Source organism: Mesoplodon mirus (assembly GCF_964341445.2).
Source record: "Mesoplodon mirus genome assembly, chromosome: 3".
Taxonomy (NCBI): domain Eukaryota; kingdom Metazoa; phylum Chordata; class Mammalia; order Artiodactyla; family Ziphiidae; genus Mesoplodon; species Mesoplodon mirus.
In genome coordinates this window covers 43,262,409-43,282,281 of record NC_138978.1, presented here as the reverse complement: position 1 = coordinate 43,282,281, position 19,873 = coordinate 43,262,409, and the positions used below count along the sequence as shown (strand labels likewise).

The window sequence follows — 19,873 nt, the reverse complement described above, 5'->3', positions numbered from 1 at the left end:
AAGAGAACTTCATAAAGGTCACAGCCATATAGCAGTGGAAAGGGTAGCCTCATAACACCAGGGCCTCTGCTAACCTCTGTGGCATCTTCATGTGAATTAGAGAAAGGTGCTTCTTTCTGTAGCAGGTTGAAGCCTGACACAATGGCACTCAGCGCTCACCCACTACTTTGGGCAGGTGCCCTCGTGCAGAGCATAACTCATACCATCTTATATACTAACTCCGTGGAAGGCAGGGAGCTTTCTGTCACTGGGAGCATTCAGCCAATGACTGGATGATCTGTTTTAGTTCTTTAGGGAATATTTTTTAAAATCCTGCTTACAATGATCTAACCTGGCTATGAAGATGTACTAGAGATAGAGGGAGAGGGAGATGAAGGGAAGAAACAATGGAGTGGGAGGGGGAGAGATGGAGAGGGAGGAAGATGGAAGGGAAGAGAGATGAAAGGGAAGGGAGATGAAAGAGGAAGAGAGAGAGCAGAGAAAGAGATTGATTGATCATTTTAGTCTTACAGTACCTAAATATGCCCAAATCCAGCTGCATCTTCCCTGTTTTATGAGCAAATAATTTCTAGTTGGGTCTGCCACAAGATGTTAATTCCTATCCAGTTATTTTCCTGTCTCGCCTGCTTGCTATTTGAGTCCCAATTTTGTTCCAGGTGGTACCATGGGATGAACAATAATTGGTCTATGCCAGTGGTTCTCAACCTGGCTACACAGTAGAATCAGCTGTAGAGTTAAAAATTATACATATTTATATAAATATATATCAAATTGTATATATTTATATTTCATATTTATATAAATGTTAAATATTAACATTATATTTCTTTATACATTTATTAATATTATACTTTATATTAATATTTATATAAAATTGTGTTTGCATATTTATATTAATATTTATATTAAATTTGAGTATTTTTATATCTATATATTTGTTACTATTATATTTTATATATTTACATCACATGTTTATATCAATATTTATGCAAATTTTAAATAGAATTATATATATTTGTAATATTTATATTATGTATAACTTAATTTACTTATATATATATGTATAATATATATAATCAGAACCTTTGAGACTGAAGCCCAGGCATCTATAGTTTAACTATTCCCCCAGGTGATTCCAGTCAGGATTGAGACCCACTGGTTCTCTGACAGTAACACTCTTTTCCCATTTGTGAGCTATTCCGCTCTAGCCTCCTGTACAGCTTGAGGAAGCCATGTGACCTAGCAAACGGAGGTCTGTTGGGATCCTTTTGGAAAAGCTTTTATTTTCCTATAAAAAGGGACAGGCATGACATTCTGGTTTATGGGTGCTGCCCTTTCTCCTTTTTCCTGGTGTGGCTATGAACAACCAGCCTGAAGACAGCCAGCATGAAGACAAAAAACAATTCAAACAGCAACAATGATATCAACAAAAATGTGCTAAAGACAGTGAAAGGGAAAGATAGGCCTGAGTTTTCAAACCAGGTAAGTATCTGCAACATCCCTCTCCTGACCACCTCGAGGCTTCTTGTTATTTGAAATTCTTAAATATCTTTATTCTGTAAGCCAATGATAATTGAGTTTTCTGTTATTTCCAAGTAAAAGCAATTTACCTGAGTATTTGGTATTTTCTTAGGACGAAGGCTATTATGATTGAAAAAAAGAGAAGTATAGCCCATGCTAACATTCAGAGTTCAGAAAATGAGTGTTCCTAGAATGACAATGTACAATGGATTTGAGATCCATTTTTTTACTGATTGCAGCTTGCTAGGGCTGTCATAAAAAAGTACCACAGATTGAGAAGCTTAGACAACAGAATTTTATTTTCTCATAGTTCTGGAGGCTAGAAGTCCAGGATCAAGGTGCCAGCAGGATTGGTTTCTTCTGAGACTCTCTCTTTGGCTTGTAGATGACCATCTTTTCTCTGTGTCTTCACATGGTCTTTCCTCTGTGTGTGTCTGTGTCCCAAAATCCTCTTCTTAGAAGGACACCATTGGATTAGGGCTCATCCCAACAACCTCATTTAACCTTAATTACCTCTTTAAAGACCCACTCTCCAAATACAGTCACATTTTGAGGTAGTGGGGGTTAAGACTTCAACCTATGAATCTTAGGAGACACAATTCAGCCCATAATACTGGTGACTACAATTTGTCCAGGACTAGGGTGTTCATGATTGGCTTAGATCAGTGGTTCTCAATCCTGACTTTAATCACCTGGAGAAATTTTAAAACTATAGATGCCTGGGCTTCCCTGGTGGCGCAGTGGTTGAGAGTCTGCCTGCCGGTGCAGGGGACACAGGTTTGTGCCCCGGTCCAGGAAGATCCCACATGCTGCAGAGTGGCTGGGCCCGTGAGCCATGGCCGCTGAGCCTGCGCGTCTGGAGCCTGTGCTTCACAACGGGAGAGGCCACAACAGTGAGAGGCCCTCATACCGCAAAATAAATAAATAAATATATATATATAGATAGATAGATAGATAGATAGATAGATAGATGCCTAAACCTTGCTCCCAAGGGTGCTGATTTAATTAATCAGGGTGGGACCAGATATATATTTTTACATATTGTCAACCATTATTTCTCTAAGTGAGAGTTGGTTAAACCAACTTTATTTATTTTTAAAAATCCCCAGAACTTTGAGGGAGAGGTGAGAAGCCAGGCTTGTTCTGATTGGTAGACAGTGAGGGAGGAGCAGTATAAAAAGGGGTCTTCAGTGTAGGGGTCAGGCTGCATATCTTGTTCAGGAAATGGGGAGAGACCCAACTCATCTCCACTCTTCTTTCTTATAAGAACAAGGGGAAATGAAGACGCCCAGAGGCATTGGCAGCCACATCCGTTTGAGAAAGAATATCCAAAATGGAATGCCCAGGGATGCACAGGCTGGGAGGGCAGTCATTTGGTGCCAATATGGCCTTATGTTTTTTGTCTACACTCTCAATTAATAGGCCTGATTTATTTTCTGGGACTGGTATTAGACTTACATTTTGTTGAAACTTGCAGGTGCCTAGGAAGGACTGGAAGGGGCTACTTATCACCTAGTGTGCTAGGAAACCACCTCCAACAGACACTGGCCAGGAGTTATTTGTTTCCTGAGAGCAGGACTTGAAAAGTCCCCTGAGGTCACTATTTGTGTCATGATTTTTAAATTTGTAATTTCTGTTGCAAAATTAATTCTGGATTCGTTTAAGAAATTCACAGTCAGCCTTTTTAACTTTTAGTCCACCTGCAATTTTTTTTCCCCAAACCCAGGGCCCTGCCAGTGAAAATGCCCAGTCCTAACCACTGGACTGCCAGGGAATTTCTATCCAACTGCAATTTGACCAAATCAAGTAAGTACTGCATTTTTAGTTTCCTACTGCTGCTGTAACAAACTACCACAAATTTAGTGGCTTAAAACAACACAAATTTATTATCTTACATTTCTGGAGGTCATAAGTCTGAAATGAGTCTGGTAAAATCAAGGTGTTGACAGATCTGCTGCCTCTGGTTCCAGTTCTTAAAGGCTGTCCTCATTTCTTAGCTCATGGTCCTGTATCACCTTTTTTTTTTTTTTTTTTTGATTTGGAAATGCTTTTAATCAGGGTAAGTTGTTTTCCAAATAAACAGTAAAAATTTACAAAACCTACTGAAGGAAAAAATTCCTCATCCTAGAACATTAGTTCTCTAATCTGTCACAACAAAGTTACACCTCCAATAGTTGTGAGATATAATTAACGTGAGGAGTGTTTTAACTTATTAGTACCAGGTCAAACCATATAAAATTGCAGAGTTTTATAGTCAGAAACAAATATTGGTAGTTTCATATAGTTCAAACTGTATCAAAGTTTGTGACTAATTTACTTAAAAAATACAAGTTAGGGTATATCTAGGTTATCACCATAATATTGTAGAATATTACAGCTGAATTCCAATCATCTTTCTTCAGTGGGAAAGAAGTGAAATTACAGCTGGAATATCAGAACTGTACCTTCACCCTTAGCACTTCTGAATTCTTTTTCTGTTCTTAGGAGTAATACTGACTTTGGTAGACTGGAAAATGGCCCCCCAAATATTTTCATGCCATAATTCTCAGTTTTATTCCTGTTTAAATTACATGGCAAAAGGGACTTTGCAGATGGAATTAAGGTTATAGACCTTAAAATAGGGAAGTTACCCAGATGTGCCCAGTGTAATCAAATGGACCTTTAAAAGGAGGCAGGAGGGTCCACCATCAATAGGATTGTGGAAGAAGCAGGAGAGGTTCAAAGACTGAGAGGGACTTGACCATTGCTGGCTTTGAAGAGAAGGGGACCATGAGTGAAGGAATGCAGGCAGCCTCTAGAAGCTGGGAATGGCTCTCAGCCAACAGCAAGGAAATGGGACCATGATACTTCAGCTGCAAAGAACTGAATTCTGCCAACAACTGAATGAACAAGGAAATGGAGTCCCCCACGTCACATCCAGGAGAGAATGAAGCTCTGCAAATACCTTGATTTTAGCCCAGGTGAGACCCATATCAGACGGCTGACCTACAAAACTAAAAGACAATACACTTGTGTAGCTTAATACACTTTAGCCACTAAGTCTGTGGTAATTTGTGATGGCTGCAATAGAAACCCACAGTTACCTTAGTAAAACCCCCATTTTAAAGGACTCATCACAGAAGGGTCCCTACAGTCATTGAAACCATATTTTTAAAAACTCGTATCTGGTCCTTAATGATTCTAGTATATTAAACTATATTATAATTGGAAATGTGTATATAGCCAACAAAAAAAAATCAAATTGTGAACTGAAAACTACAAAGCCTGTTATTTTATATAAAAACTCTAAAAAGTTCACGACTAGTTTTTATGAGAAACATTTCATCTAGGAGTGTTTCTTGAGTTTCCATAAAAACAGAGCCTTCTGTCTCAGAAGAAGGGATATCAATAAAAGGACCAGAATCCTCTATATCCAAGTTCGGTGGTTTCTCCTGTTCATAACTCAGGTTTGAATTATCTTTCATTTGAATCTCTTGCTCTTCCAACTCCAAAGATTTATCTGGGTCTGGAGCTACAACTTCATCCTCTTCATGATCATGCAGAAAACTACAAATCATGTTGGGTCTACAGGAGAAATCATTTTCCTTGATTTGCAGCCATTCCACACCACATATGTTTTCGTCTCCTTCCTTCTTTTCTGTCAGAAGAGTTCTTGTCACGCTGAGCTTCTTCATCGTGTGCCATTTATATTTTAGCACTGTTTTATTATTGCCTTCTGCATCCACATGTTCGACATTTTCTTCAAAGATAACACAGGTCCCAAGAGTGTCTTCATACTCTCCAGCAAAGACATAGCTGTCCACTTGCAGAATGGGCTTCTCAGTATCAATTCCCAAAATCTTGCATTTATTTTCACATTTTGAGAGAAAGTCTGAGTCAATAATTCCTGATAATTCCACCAGGACCAACTGCTCTGCCTCCTCCTCCTCCTCCTCCTCGTCCCAGTACCCCCGACTCGGCTCCTCGGCCGCCGCCGCCATGCCGCCGCTCCTCCACGCGGCCTCCGAGCCGTCCTGTATCACCTTTTTCCCTTCTGCTTCCATTATCACGTTGCCCTCTATCTGACTCTGACTCCTCCTGGTTCCCTTGTGATTACATAAGGCCCACCGGGATCACGCAGCACAATCTCCCCATCTAAGTGTCATTAACTTGATCACATCTACAAAGTCCTTTGCCATAGGAAGCAACATTCATAGGTTCTAGGGATTCGTACTTAGATGTCTTTAGGAGGCCATTATTCAGTTTACCACGAGGACTCAGTGCTCCGGGAGGTTAAAGCTTGGTAGCTGTGGACAAAACCAAATGATATCTACATCAGCATCTCCTCCTTCCCCCAGCAGCTACCTAGCTCCAATGTCACAAGAGGACCCTTCCTTGTTCAGAAAGTCTTCTCTAAGATGGATGTGGCTTACCATCAATGCAATGCTCGTAGCTATTTGGGGACCCTCATACGCGTACCCAGGTCCTTATCTTTCCTGCAATGGAGCCAGTACAGTTCAGTCTCAGGAGGCTGCCCCCCAGGTTGGAAGTAATCCCAATTCCAGCAGACCCAATTTGTAACTAGGGCACAGAACTTTTACAGTGTCTCCTCCCACACCCACTTCTTGCTCTTCTAAAGTAAGCTGGCCTGTTACGCGGCCATTTTCTCTAAGGCTGTTGTATGAGAAATTGGAAGTGATACCTCATTGGCTTATTACTTTCTAAAACTCAGTCCGGGGAATGGCAATCTAATTATTATTGGCTGAACCGGCATATCTTACATAGGGAGACAAGCTTAATAAAACAAAGTATTCTTTTGGGTATGTATTATTATAGCTGCATAATACATATCAAGACAAAACACATTTTTCCAAGGGGTACAATTCATACTGTTCTATATAAGAAAATTCTTACCACAGAGTGATTCCTGCTTTATCTTTTCATTTCAAACTCCATCAGAAATTTTAAAAGTCTTGTTTCTCGTAAACCTTCCATACCATGCTCAGTGATAAATAAGCCGGCAGTCCAGCATTAGAGGTTTAGAAATAGTTCTACTTTAAAATACACAGAACCATTTTGAGAATCAGCTTAAGTGATAGAAATGTACTTTCAGAAACACAAATTTATATTCAGATGCAAGATCATAATAATATATATAACATATTCTATTAATATAACAGTTACTGTTGTCATCATGATTACCTGGTTGTATTGTATCTTAAACTAAGTGGCATGTTTGCTATTGATAATATTAAACTAATAAATAATGAGAACCAGTATTTTATAGCAGAAAGAAGGCTACCTTTGGAACAGGGCAGACTAAAGTTTACATTCCTGCTGGGCCAGGTACTATCTGTGTGAGTGTGGGCAAGTATTTACTCTGATTTTGCTTCCTTGTTTGTTAAATGAGGATTCAAATACCTTGTACAGATGTGTGGGATATATAATTGTGTATATAAAGTACCTTGTACAATGCCTGTATATAATGAACCATCACTGAATGGTTACTATGGCTATTCTTATTGTTATTAGGCTTATAACTAACGAAGACACTGACTTTGCCACTACATCAATTCCTTTATGGAGACTGAACATGAATGAAAGATAACAGAGGTCTTTAAAAATGTTTCTGACCTTCTGACCATTTAGCCAGGGAGTCTAAGTTACCATTCTCACTTCATAAATGCAAAGTTGACTATATAAAAAGAAAAAAAATGTTCTAATCTATTCCCACCAAGTATTCATCAAATGAGGTAGGATCTCTGGGAAAGATTAAGAGCTTACATTTTTTATTGGACTTACTTCCCATAAATTTTCATAGAGGATAAAAGGAGAGGAAGTGTAGAAGTGGTACTATTTCTGTTTTATCTGCTACCTGCAGTTATACATCTTCCTGAGATATCATTAATTATAGTGGTGCCATTCACAATGCTTTTATTCAGGCCTGCTAGAATTTTCACCAAAAATTCTACACCTGGGGCTTAGAAATTGGCAGCTGAATTTTTGCATGAGGCTGAAACTTGAAGGCTGTGACAGAGGCAACACCTTCAAACTAGTCAATGTAGACTGAATATTTGTGTCCTCTCCCCAGTACACATGTTGAAATCCTAACCCCCAGTGCGATGGTATTTGTGGTTGGGGACTCTGAGAGGTAACTAGGTCATGAGGATGGAGCCCTCATTAATGTGATTAGTGTTCTTATAAAAGAGACCCCAGAGAGCTCTCTCACCCTCTTTGCCATGTGAGGATACAACGAGAAAATGGCTATCTGAAGCCTAGAAAAGTGCTTTCACCAGAACCCAACTGTGCTGGCACACTGATCTTGACTTCTGACCGGACTTCTGGCCTTAAGAACAGTAAGAAATAAATTTCTGTGGTTTATAAGCAATCCGATCTATGGTGTTCTGTTCTAGCAGCCTGAACTAAGACAGGAGCTGTGCAGAGAGAGCCCAGAAACTGATGAGGGGTTTCCCCAAAACTTCAAGGCTGAGGGATGAGCTTTACATGCACAGGTGAGACCACCTGAGGCTTGCCACTTAGCAGCTGCTACAGGGTTGGGAGCAGAAGAGAGATACTTGAGATCAAGCAGTGCTAGGGGACACTGGATTTCTGAACCTTCCATTGTGGAGAGATCCTTTTTAACACTTTGTTAATACTCCTGGAATCCAGCTGATGCACCAGAAAGGCTGCACTTTAGAAGAAAGGACCATGTCCTATAGTAAGGCCCACACTAGACCTGCCTTAACAAAGTCTATAACCAAGCCTGGCAAGACCCATAGGAGAGACAGAGTTTGGAAAGCTGGGTCCTACCAAGTTAGAGGGGCTATAGAAACATCTTGGGCTTTCCACATACCTGCAGTAAAAACATATTGCTAAGTCTCCACCAGTTTAAGGTAATCAGCCAGTAATTAAACTGCCTGCTAAAACAAGAGTCAACACTCTTCAGAGAAAAGATAATAGATAACCCAGAATCCAGGGTCTTACAATGTGTTATTCAAAATATCCAGTATTCAATTTAAAAAATCATTAGACACACAAAGAAACAAGAAAATGTGATTCATAGTCTTGAAAGCATGCAGCTAATGGAAACAGAACTCGACATGGTATAGATGTCAGATGTCAGATGTCAGATATAGCATACTACAACTTTAAAGCAGTTATTGTAAATATGTTCAAAGAATTAAAGGAAAATATGTTCAGGGAGTAAAGGAAAATATGGTCCTAATGAGTGAGCATGAAATCTCAGAAGACATGTGGAAAGTAAAAAAAAAAAAAAAAGACTAAATGGAAATTTTAGAACTGAATAACACATTAACTGAAATGAAAATTTTACTGGATGGGCTTAACATCAGATTAGGGACGGCAGAAGAGTCAGTTACCTTGAAGACAGATAAACAGAAATTGTACAATCTAAAGGATTTGCAAAAAAAAGATTGAAGAAAAATGAAGAGAACATCAGAGATCTGTGGACAAGAGTATGCAGTCTAATATATACTCTTATTTTATAATCCAGATTCCCAAACCAGGACAAGACAACAAAGAAAGGAAAATTATAGGTCCAAGTTTCTTATGAACATATATGCCAAAACCTAAATAAAATATTAGCTAACATAATACAAAAGCATATTCACAAAATAACAAAGTGTTAGACAACAAGGAAGGTACAATATCAGTAAACTATCAATGTAATTCATTTCACACATAGGCTAAAGTTGAAAGCCCATATGATTATCTCAATAATCAGTGTAGAAAATGCATTTGAAACTATTCAACACCTACTTTCTTTTGTATGAATTAATATAGAACTAAGTATATACAAAAAAAAAAACAAAGAAAAAATAGTATAATGAACTCCAACATACCTGCCATCAACAATTACATGGCTGATTTGTTTTATCCATACCCTCACCCACTGTCCATCACTAAAAACTCCCACCTCCACTGGAGGTTTTTAAAGCAAATCCCAGACATCATATTTCATCCATAAATACTTCAGTGTGTATGACTTTATAAAAGATAAGGGCTCCTTTTTTTTTTTTTTTTTTTTAAGAACCAGACCCTGGGCACTCTTATTATTCCTAAAAAAAAAATATCAAAAATTCTTTAAGATCTTCATATATCCAGTGAGCATTCAAATTTTCCCTCTTGCCTCATAAATACTTTATATTAGGTTATGTCTCTTTAGTCTCTTTTAATACACAGGGTCCACAGGGTCTCCCTTTTTGTTTTTATTTTTCCTTTGCAATTTGTTGAAAAAAAATCATCTTGTCTTCATTTTGCTGCTTATATCCTTATTTTGTTTAACAAGTTAGTTACTTTAAATATTGTATTTCCTGTACATTGGTGATTTATTTGGATGCTTGGTCAGATTCAAGTTTGATTTTTTTGGCTTGAAAGGTGGTATTTTATTGCATTATCCCAGAAGGGGCATAACTTCTGATTATCTCTCTTTTTGTGATGTTAAGATTGGTCAGTGTGTTTAAGTGTTGTCAGACTGACCTACCCATGATAAAAATCCTCATCAGCTTTTCACTGATGGTTTTAATAGCCATAAATATTGTTATTCTTTATTCTTCCTGTTCATTTATCTCTGGGAGTTTTCTATAAAGAAAACTCATCAACTCTTTGGTCACCCTGAGGTATAGTTCCAACAAGAAATTCAGTATGAATGTTTGATTCTTTCTTTTTATTTATCAGATTTCAGAATTAGTTAGTTCTTAAATCACCCAAAGCTGACTCATGCTTTTTTGCCCCTTTGAGTAACTTTACCACCTGATGGATTTTTAACACATCTGATGTGTTTTGATGCAATACAATTATCATTCCTTTTGGTGCTTGTGGTAGGCAGAATAATAATCCCCCAAAGATGCCTGTATCCTAATCCCTGGATCTGTGAATGTATTATCTAAAATGGCAAAGGGAGAGTTAAGGTTATGGAATTAGAATTGTTAATCACATGAGCTTGAGAAACGGCAATTATCTGGGTGGGCTCAATGTAATCACAAGAGTCCTTAAAAGTGGAAGGAGAGAGGTAGAAGAGTAGGCCAGAGTGATGCACTGCGAGAAGAACTTGACTCTTCTTTGCTGGCTTTGAAGATGGAGGAAGGGGATTATGAGCCAAGGGATGTTGGTGGCATCTGGAAGCTGAAAAGGAAACAGATTCTCCCCTACAGCCTCCGGAAAGGAACACAGCTGATCCTTTGATTTTAGCCCAGCGAGACCTGTGTCAGACTTCTGACCTACAGAGCAGTAAGATAATAAATTTGGGTTGTTTTCAGCCTCCAAGTTTGTAGTAATTTGTTATGGTGGGACTAGAAACCCAATACAGTGCATATCATCTCTGTAAGAAAAAAATCAATAATAACAATGAAACAAACAGAGAAAATATTCCAAACAGTAAGAGTTTAATAGGTTTGACAGATAAACTTATAAAAATAAAATTTTCTCTACAGTTGCAATAACTAGCAAATATAATGAAAAATAAGAAACTGTTTTCAATAGTAGAAAGAAAAAACTATAATTAAACACCTAGAAATTAAGTAGGACTTTTATGCAGAAAACTTGAAAACGCTAGTAAAGAACATAGAAGACAAACTGATAGAGAAACATTTTATGTTCTTGGATGGGATGATGCAATATTACAAAGATGTCAATTCCCTGAATTAGTCTATAAATTTAACGTATCATGATAAAAGTTCCAGTTGGGCTGCTTGAGAAATTTAATAAACTTACTCTAAAATAAAAAGAAGCAATAAAGGATCACAAATAACTAAACAATTGAGAGAGAAAAAGCGCGCGCGCGCGAGAGAGAGAGAAAGAGAGAGAGAGAGAGAGACAAACTTGCTGAACAGGATGTTAAGTCCAGTCATAAAGCAGTGTGATATTGTTGCAAGAAAGAAAAATAGAACACAGGGACAGAATAGGAAGCTTTAAGACAGAACTTTATGTAGTTAATATATGATACAGGTGCTGCCACAAAAAAATGAGAGGAAGTATAGAATGTTTTGTAGGTATTGTTGGGAAATCTAGCTTACTCTCTAGTGGAAAAAACAAAACAAAATAAAACCTGGATCGTGGATTCCTAACACCATGTACAAGAATTGAGGCTTGATGGATTAAACATCAAAATGTGAAAAGTAAAACTATGAAGTTGATAGAAGAAAATATAGTACATATTTCTGTCACCTAGGAATAAGGAAGACTTTTAAAATGTCAGAAACACAAGCACAAAACGTAAGGCAAAAATGATTGATTGATTTAGGTATTTCTATTAACTGAAGTATACCCTGGATAAAGTTTATAAACAGATGAAAAAGGGAGAAGATATTTGCATGTCTGAAACTGATAAGAGATACATAACTAGAGTACAGAAGAGTTCTTGTAAGAAAGACAAAACCTCCAATAGAAAAATGGGCAAAGAATCTGAGCAGACGATCGTAAAGAAAGCTAAAATCTTATAAATATGTAAAGATATGCTCAGATGCATCAGTAATCTGAGAAATTCAACAATGAGATGGTACTTTACATCTGTTACACTAGGGGAAACAAGAAAGCTTGATAATGCCAAGGTTAGGAAGAATGTGAGGGCATAGTTACACTCAGGCATCGGTTGTGGAAGTGTAGACTGGTGTGGCATTGAGGACAGCAACTTAGAATTATTTGGTCAAACTAAAAATACTCATAACCCATGACTTAATTTATGTTCTGTTCATGACACATTATATGGAAAATTAAAAGACCAAGCACAAACTAGGAAGATATATGCAACATATAATAGACAAAGAGTTAGTATCTAGAATATCTGAAGAACTCAGGAGAGAGAGAGGGAGAGGGATGGAGAGAATCCAGTAGAAAAATGGGCAAGAGGACTACTAAGCAGTTCACAAAGAGAAAATTGAAAGACTCATAAAACCATGAAAAGGTGCTCAACCTCAAAAGTAATGAGATGCAAAATAAAACCACAATGAGATACCTAGACTACACAAGTCCAAACACACAAGAATTCAACATTCAATACCAATGCCAAATGTTGGTGAGGATGTGGAAAAATACACACTCCCAGCAGGAACATTAATTGGTAGAACTACTTTGGAAAATGGTGTGGCATTACCTATTAAAGTCCCACACGTGCAAAACTTAATACCCAGTCAATCACTCCAACTGTAGCATACATGCACTAGTAGACATGTACTAGAATGTCCATAACAACATTGTTGACAATAGCTAAAAATGGAAAGAATACAAGTAACCATCAATAGTAAAAATCATAAATAAATCAATGTATATTCATATGTTATGTTGGACATATTCCACTTTCTTACAATGGAAAAAACTTCCTGTTACACAGCATCAAAGTTGGGAGAATCCTACAGCAGAAGAATGAGAGAAGCAAGTCACAGAAGAATACATATAGTATTAATTATGTTTATATAACATCAATAACAGGAAAAAGTTAAACAATACCTTGTTTAGAGATGCAATCATGAATCGCAAAAGTATGTAGAAAAGCAAGGGAATTATTGTAACAAAAGTCAGGGTAGTGGTTATTTCCAGGGCAAGGAAGGCAATGCAATGGTTGCGACATTTCTAAGGTGCTCGTAACGTTCTATTTCTTAAGCTGGGTGTTAGTTGCACAGGTATTTGCTTTATTGTTATTATTGTTTAAGATGAAATTGTTTTATATACTTCTGTATGTGTAATGTATTTCGCACTAAAAATGATTTTGAAAACGATTGGCTTGGGCAATCTCTTAGATTTCCTTAATCATCGATGGTCTATGGCCCACCCACTTTGCAACTGGACCTATTTTTGGCCCCTCATTGACAGTTCAACTTAAAACAATATACACTGAGTTGCATACACAGGTGATTAGACGGGAAACCTTGAAGGGAGGGGGGTGACGCACTAACAAAGAATCGCAGAATAGGAGACTTTGAAGAGGAAGGTGATTTGATTGAGGCCCCTCTTCTCAGGGAGGCAACCTGAGTTTTACATGAGAGCTCCTGAGGTCCAGTCCTGGTTCTGCCTTTGAATTGAGCACGTCTCTTCTCCAATCCTGTTTTCTCACGCTGGCTTTGAACACCGTAAGGAAATTCAAATAAGAGAACGAATAATCGTTATTATTCTTTACAGTTGGGGAATTGAGGCCGCGGGGGGACGCCACTAGCCCAAGTTGCCACTGCCACGTTGTAACTCAGGGCTTCTGAGTCCAGCACCCTGACCTGCGCACTGTCCTATTATACAGCTATTTTCTTCTTCTGGCTTTGGGCCCATAGTTTGACGTCACAGACGAACTGCCCCGCCCCACCCCGCCTCGCCCCGCCCCGCCCCACCCCGCCTCGCCCCGCCCCGCCTCGCCCCGCCCCGCCCCACCCCGCCTCGCCCCGCCCCGCCCCACCCCGCCTCGCCCCGCCCCTTAGGAAGCCCCGCCTCCTCGAGCGGCCCCGCCCCGCCCCGCCCGGCGTTCGCTGAGTCCCGCCCCCAGCCGCTCGCCCTCGAGCGGCGGCTCCGGCGCGTCCCCGCTAGCGTCTCTCTCTTCCGGCCCCGCCCCTCCCGGCTGCCAAGACAACGAGTCCGCGCCCAGCGCACGGCTGCCGCTCGGGCGGGACCCAGGCTGGACCGCGGACCCCGGCCTGGGGGCACAGCTGCTACCGCCGCCGCCACCTCGTCTCCTCCCCTCCCCGCCCCGCGTCTCCTCGCCTCCCTCGGGTCCGCGGCCGGGGTCCCTCCCCGCCGCCCCAACCCTGCGCGGATGCCGAAAGTAAAGGCGCTGCAGTGCGCCCTGGCGCTGGAGATCCACTCTGTGAGTACCGCTCGCGCCCCCATCGCCGCCGCCTGGGTGTCGTCAGCCCCCGGAATTTACTAGGGACGCCGCCTCCGTTCACTTCCGAGGACCCCGGGTCACCGCGAAACCTCCTCCACCCTTCGAATCGTCCCTATGGAGCTTTGATCCCGTGTCATTTGGCTCTTCCCCAACCTCAAAATCACGAACGCCCTCCACTCCAGCCACGCAGAGGCCTGACGCCCCCCACCGAACCCCTCCACCTCAGCTCCCCTAGCTTCCTCCCAACTTCCAGTTCGGGTTCCTTCAAATCCTTTCCAAACCACTTTAGAAAGTCCTCCTTTCTCCTCTCTTAACTTTCCAGTGAATTGGGTGGGGGAAGAGGCTTCTTTTAAAATTCCTCTTCTCTGCTCCAGTTCTTTTAGTGAGAGTATTACTGGCCCGACTTCTCCCCAGCCTTCGGGGGCGGGGAGGGGTGCTTTTCTTCCCAGATCACGGCTGGCGGATTCTTTCAGACAGATTAACAAGCTTCTGATTAGTGAAGGGGCCTTTCCTCTCAAAGTAGAGTCTCCACACCCCGCAACCGAAATGTGTCAGCATTGCACACAGCACCTTGCCATCTACCCCAGGGCCAATACCTCGGAAACCATTTCAGGTCCCTCCAGCCCCCAAACTCTCCCCATGTTGAGAAGGAACCCCTATCCTTCCCTTCAGTCCAAGAAAGGCACCAGCTTTTAGAGGGACACTACTAATTCCCTAAACTTGCTCCAGAGGACCTTCAGCCCCACCCAGTCACTCTCCAGACATGCTGAAGAGGATAGTGTCCCCCCAGCTTGCTGTGGAAATCCAGCTGAGGCAGAGAACCCACTGCCCTTCCTCAGGTGAAAGGCCTTGGACCTCTCCATGCCATGAGCAAACGCCATTCCTCTGAATAATCTCACAAGACCCTTCCAAGGGGTTTTGATCTCCTTCCCCCTCATTCTTTACAGGACCCTCTCATTCTCCTCTTCAGATGAAATCTCCAGCCTCTCTCTTCTAGAAGAAATCCCCCCCCCAAAAGTCTTTCCATGCCTCCATTTTAGACCTGTAGGCAGTTTGGAAACAAAATTCCTCCTTCAGTACTTTTTTTCTTTTTCCACTTCTCTAAGTCCTTTTATTTCTCATCTCTTTGATCTCCCAGCAAAACTGTGTGTGTGTGTGTGTGTGTGTGCACGTGTGTGTGTGCTTAAATAGCCAACACCATTCCTCTGGGTGCTGCATGGAGTAGCCCTCCCCACTTCCTTCCTTCAGGCTCTGCAGTCAAGGCTCTCCATCCCCCCACCACAAAGCATCCTCTGCTTTCCTTGCTGTCTTTCCTCACATTACAATGAGGCCGCTGTAGCACAGTCCCTGAAACCTCCAGGGAAGTCACAGGACTGTTTTAGGTCTTTGGCTAGGTCTTAAAGAAAGGAAGGCCGGGCAGGGCAGAGTGTGAGGCAGGCGTGGAGAAGAAAGTTTCTGGCACTGTCGCTTTATCTTTAAGGCTGCAGAGATTTTACTCACTGCAGTGTCAGAAACTCTATAGTTTTGGCTCCAGATGTTTTTTTCATCCCACAGCTGCCAAAGCTTGGCAGCCTTTTTGTAAAGGAGGATTCATTTGGCAAAAGAATACATGAAGTTTCCTGAACCGCTGCGCCCAGGGCAGTTAGTAAAACTCCTGAATTCAGCCTCTTTAGACTTTGTTACTGGCTGCTTCTTCCTCTTCTGCTAACCAATGCAGTTTAGCAGCCTGGTGAGAGCAGCTGCCTGACAGGCCGGATGTTGCTTTCCTTCCTTGGCCAATCCAGACCTGCTTAGAGCAAGCACTTGGTGGTACTGACTACTGCCTGAAGGGGTCAGAGAGAGTTATTTCACTACCCTTTCTCCCCAGTATTAGTTGTCAGGCGGAAAGTGAATGGCAATGGAGCTTTGTTGTTCATCGTGGCTTAAGAAATTATGCAGGTGGAAACATTCCTATTTCATTTTTTTTCAACAGACATTTGAGTTACAGAATTTTACAGTTCTAAGAAATCTTAGCTTTCATTGGATTGAATTTCTTTTTATGGGTGAGAAAATTGAGGCTTAGCTTGACTAAATATTTTCTAGGTTTGCGCAACTATTTAGGGGCAGATCTGCAGCAAGATGCTAAGTTTTCTGACCAGGAAAAACCCCATTAAATGACTGTGATGCGCAGAAGGAGCAAAAAAGACCGTTAATAACCACACACATTAAACAAGCTTGATTGATTTGGCTTTGATTGAATGGAGGAATTAATGTGAGCATAGATATTTTTAACATCTTTTCAATTTCATTCTTTTCAATTTCATTTAATTCTTTACATTTATGGGGTATAAAAGTCAAAACTGTATAAAATGATACACTCTGAGAAGTCTCATTTCCAGCCCTTTTCAAACCTATTTTCCCTCTATTTTCATCTGCTGTAGGTAACCATTTTTACTGGTGTCTGATTTATTCTTCTAGTATTTCCCTTTGTAATATAATCAAATAGATACATACACACACATACACACACACACACTGTACACTCCCCCCTTCCCATATATATTTTTTTACCTTCCTTCACAATAGGTAGCATATTATATAAGCTAGTCTGCACTTTGCTTGTTTTCTTTCCTTAATGTATCCTGAAGATCACTCTAGGTAAGTGGGCATCTTCTTTTCCCTCAACTTTTTATTGACATTTTTCAAACATACACAGTAGTTGGGAGAATAGTACAATGACTATATTTCATGACTTATGTACATTAATTTGATATATCTGTATATTTGTAAATGTATAATAATAAATATTTTTTACTAAAAATATGAAAGTAAATTGTTGCCATGAGACTCCTAAATACTTCAGCATATATCTTCTAAAAATAAGGACATTGTTCTAAATAACCACAATACTATTATCACACCTAAGATAATTATCCATAATTTCTTAGTATCTAGTCCATTTTCAAGTTTTCCTAGTTGTCAACAAAAATGGCTTGTATAGTTAACTTTTTCAAACAAGGATCCACTCAAAGTTTACATGTTGCATTTGGTCGTTAGGTTGTTTTAGTCCATTTTAACATAGAGCAGTTCTACTGTTTCATTCCCACAATGTTTCCCCCCCACTGTGGATTTAGATAAATTCATACACTCATACAACCATTATTTGGATCAAGATTTAGAACACTTCCATCGCCACAGTAAATTCCCTTGTTCCCCCTTTTAAGCCCCACGCAGAGGGAACTCCTCTTCTGATTTCTACCAGGGAAGATTAGTTTGCCAGTACTTGAACATCATATTAAATGAGCTATACAGTGTGTAATATTTTGTGTGGGCTTCTTTTGTTCATCGTATTTTTGAGACTCATTCATGTGCTGTGCCTATTGGTAGTTCCTTTATATTGTGGGGTAGCATTCTATCATATATTTGTATCATGTTCTATCATACACCACAACATGTTTACCCATTCTCTTTATTGTTGATTATTTGGATTGTTACCAAGTTGTGGTTGTCATGGATAAAACTACTATGAACATTCATTCCTATAGAAGTTTTTTTATGCACGTTACCTTTTGGAGACCAGGCTCGGATACAGAATATCCCATGTTGTGTTATTGTCTGAATTTTTCCCCATCGTGGTGATATTTAATTTGTTCTTCTAAACTGGAAATTAGGTGTTTTATTTCTACCTGCCTATTGAAAGTGTGGCACTTCATTCCCTTCTCCCCTTTCCATGTTTATTTTTTTGCTGTAGTCTTGTATTTATGGTATCTCATGTTTAATACTGTGGTAATATGAGAGCAAAAACATAGTAAACATGAAAGGTTTTGGTGTATAATGCAATATTTTGTGTTGCTCGACAGAGCCGTGACTTGAGAGAAAATATATTGCTGAGAAGGAAGTGTGACTTTTCTCAAGGGATCTTGGGAGAATGATGTAATATGCCAAAGTAACTTGTTTTTAAAGAGCAGCCAAAAATTATATTTCCCATCACTTACACTTTTAATATTTGAAACATCTTACCTTTGATATGAAAAACTATATTTGCTGCTTCTTCTCTCTACCTTCTTCTTCTTATTCAGTAGTGAAGTTTTCATGAGATGTTTTTAGGTATATAGAAGGAAGAAATTGGAGGTACAAGAGTAAAGCCCAATGCCTGGGCAATAAAATCAGCCAATTTGCTTTACCTGAATAGTGTCAGTTTTGGGTTAGTCTGTATTGTATAATTCCCATTTTTCTTCTCTATACTCACCTCACCTCGTTACCTCACTCAAATTATTGATAGCAATGAGGCAAAGAGATCTGGGTACTTTTCAATCACAGTTCATCTGAATATTCGTGATCATTTTCTGGTTTCCTTACTCAGTTATGCTGCAGTTGGTGGTAAATTTCCCTGGAATACAGACTTTTTAAAAACTTTAACTCTAAAGTACTTCAAACTTACAGAAAAAGAAAACCTAAATACTGTGATCTACCCCCATCCTGATTTAATAAATCCTCATTTTACATGTTTCCTGCAAATTTTTATTTTTAAGAAATAAAATGTTACAGATGTAGTTAAGGCCCCTTTGCACCTCTTGCTGAAGCCAATTTTCCTCTGTCCCTTCCTAGAGGTAACATAATCAATACCCTGAAGTTGGAGTGTATTCTTTTCATTCAGGTTTTTGTAAGCTTACTACATATTTGTGTACGCCTACGTACTACGTATACTATTGTTCTGTTTTAAAACTTTACACAAATGGTATCATACTGTAGGTATCCTTCTGCAGATCTGTTTTTTCCACTTCACTGTTTCTGAAATTTGTCAGTGTTGATTCTTACAGATCTAGTTAATTTCCTTAATTGTTATATAATGCTGTATATTTATATGACAGTGATTTAATTCTTATTCCCCTATTGATGGACTTTTAAATACCAGTTTTCCTCTTTTTTAATATTACAAACAATGTTGCAATGAGAATATTTGAACATACCTTCTGGTGTCCATGAGTCAGTTGTTCTCAAGGGCAGGTATTGTGCCCTAGGGAGCATTCTAGAAATTTGTGGGCTACCTTGTTTGCCATAGTGGTTGGGAGAGATCCTACTGGTGTTGATTATCTGGTATTCTGCATGACTTGACTGTCCCATTGAATATGTATATGAAAACTTGTTTATAATTATTAGAGATTAAGAACATAACTCTGTTTTATGTATAAACACAAAGTCTGTTTTTTTTGGGAAAAAAATGTTTTAAATACAGTGAATTTTCCAGTAATGCAATTACCATGTAAATTGAGGAAAGAGTGTACTTTGTTTTGTTCAGAACTCTGGTAAGAGTTTACTCTTTCAGAAAATCATGGCATCAGTGGCAACTCTGCTTGTGTTTGAGCTGCCAATACGTGACACCTATCATTCAGCTTTTGAAACAGACCAGTTCATGTTGATTCTGTGAATAAGTGCAAATATTGTATCTTCTAGCTTAGTTCTGCCTGAGCGTTTACACATAGAAATATATAATTTATTATAAATTATTTCTGTATTTTTTTCAGTTATGGCATTGGTTTATTTTTTAGTTATGTGTATGGGTAAATTGTA

The 19,873-nt window shown here is 39.5% G+C and overlaps 2 protein-coding genes across 3 annotated transcripts in view; one reads left to right on the top strand and one right to left on the bottom strand.

Moving 5' to 3' along the window:
• Positions 1 to 4,584: 4,584 nt before the first annotated feature.
• LOC309800542 (general transcription factor 3C polypeptide 6-like) lies at positions 4,585 to 5,627 on the bottom strand. The gene has a single exon (XM_082614709.1). It carries the CDS (start codon positions 5,562 to 5,564, stop codon positions 4,794 to 4,796), a length of 771 nt encoding a protein of 256 aa, XP_082470835.1. The 5' UTR covers positions 5,565 to 5,627; the 3' UTR covers positions 4,585 to 4,793.
• An 8,428-nt stretch (positions 5,628 to 14,055) lies between these two features.
• The window catches only part of SPATA6 (spermatogenesis associated 6), a 146,869-nt gene continuing 141,051 nt past the window's right edge, over positions 14,056 to 19,873 (top strand). For both annotated transcript variants that reach the window (XM_082612382.1, XM_082612381.1), the window contains exon 1: positions 14,056 to 14,302. In XM_082612382.1, the coding sequence (XP_082468508.1) occupies positions 14,252 to 14,302 (51 nt within the window). In that variant the 5' untranslated portion in view covers positions 14,056 to 14,251. The remainder of the gene's footprint in view (positions 14,303 to 19,873) is intronic.

Excerpts from the sequence above, each read along its gene's own strand:
- LOC309800542 (XM_082614709.1), bottom strand. The coding sequence starts at position 5,564 with ATGGAAGCAGAAGGGAAAAAGGTGATACAGGACGGCTCGGAGGCCGCG.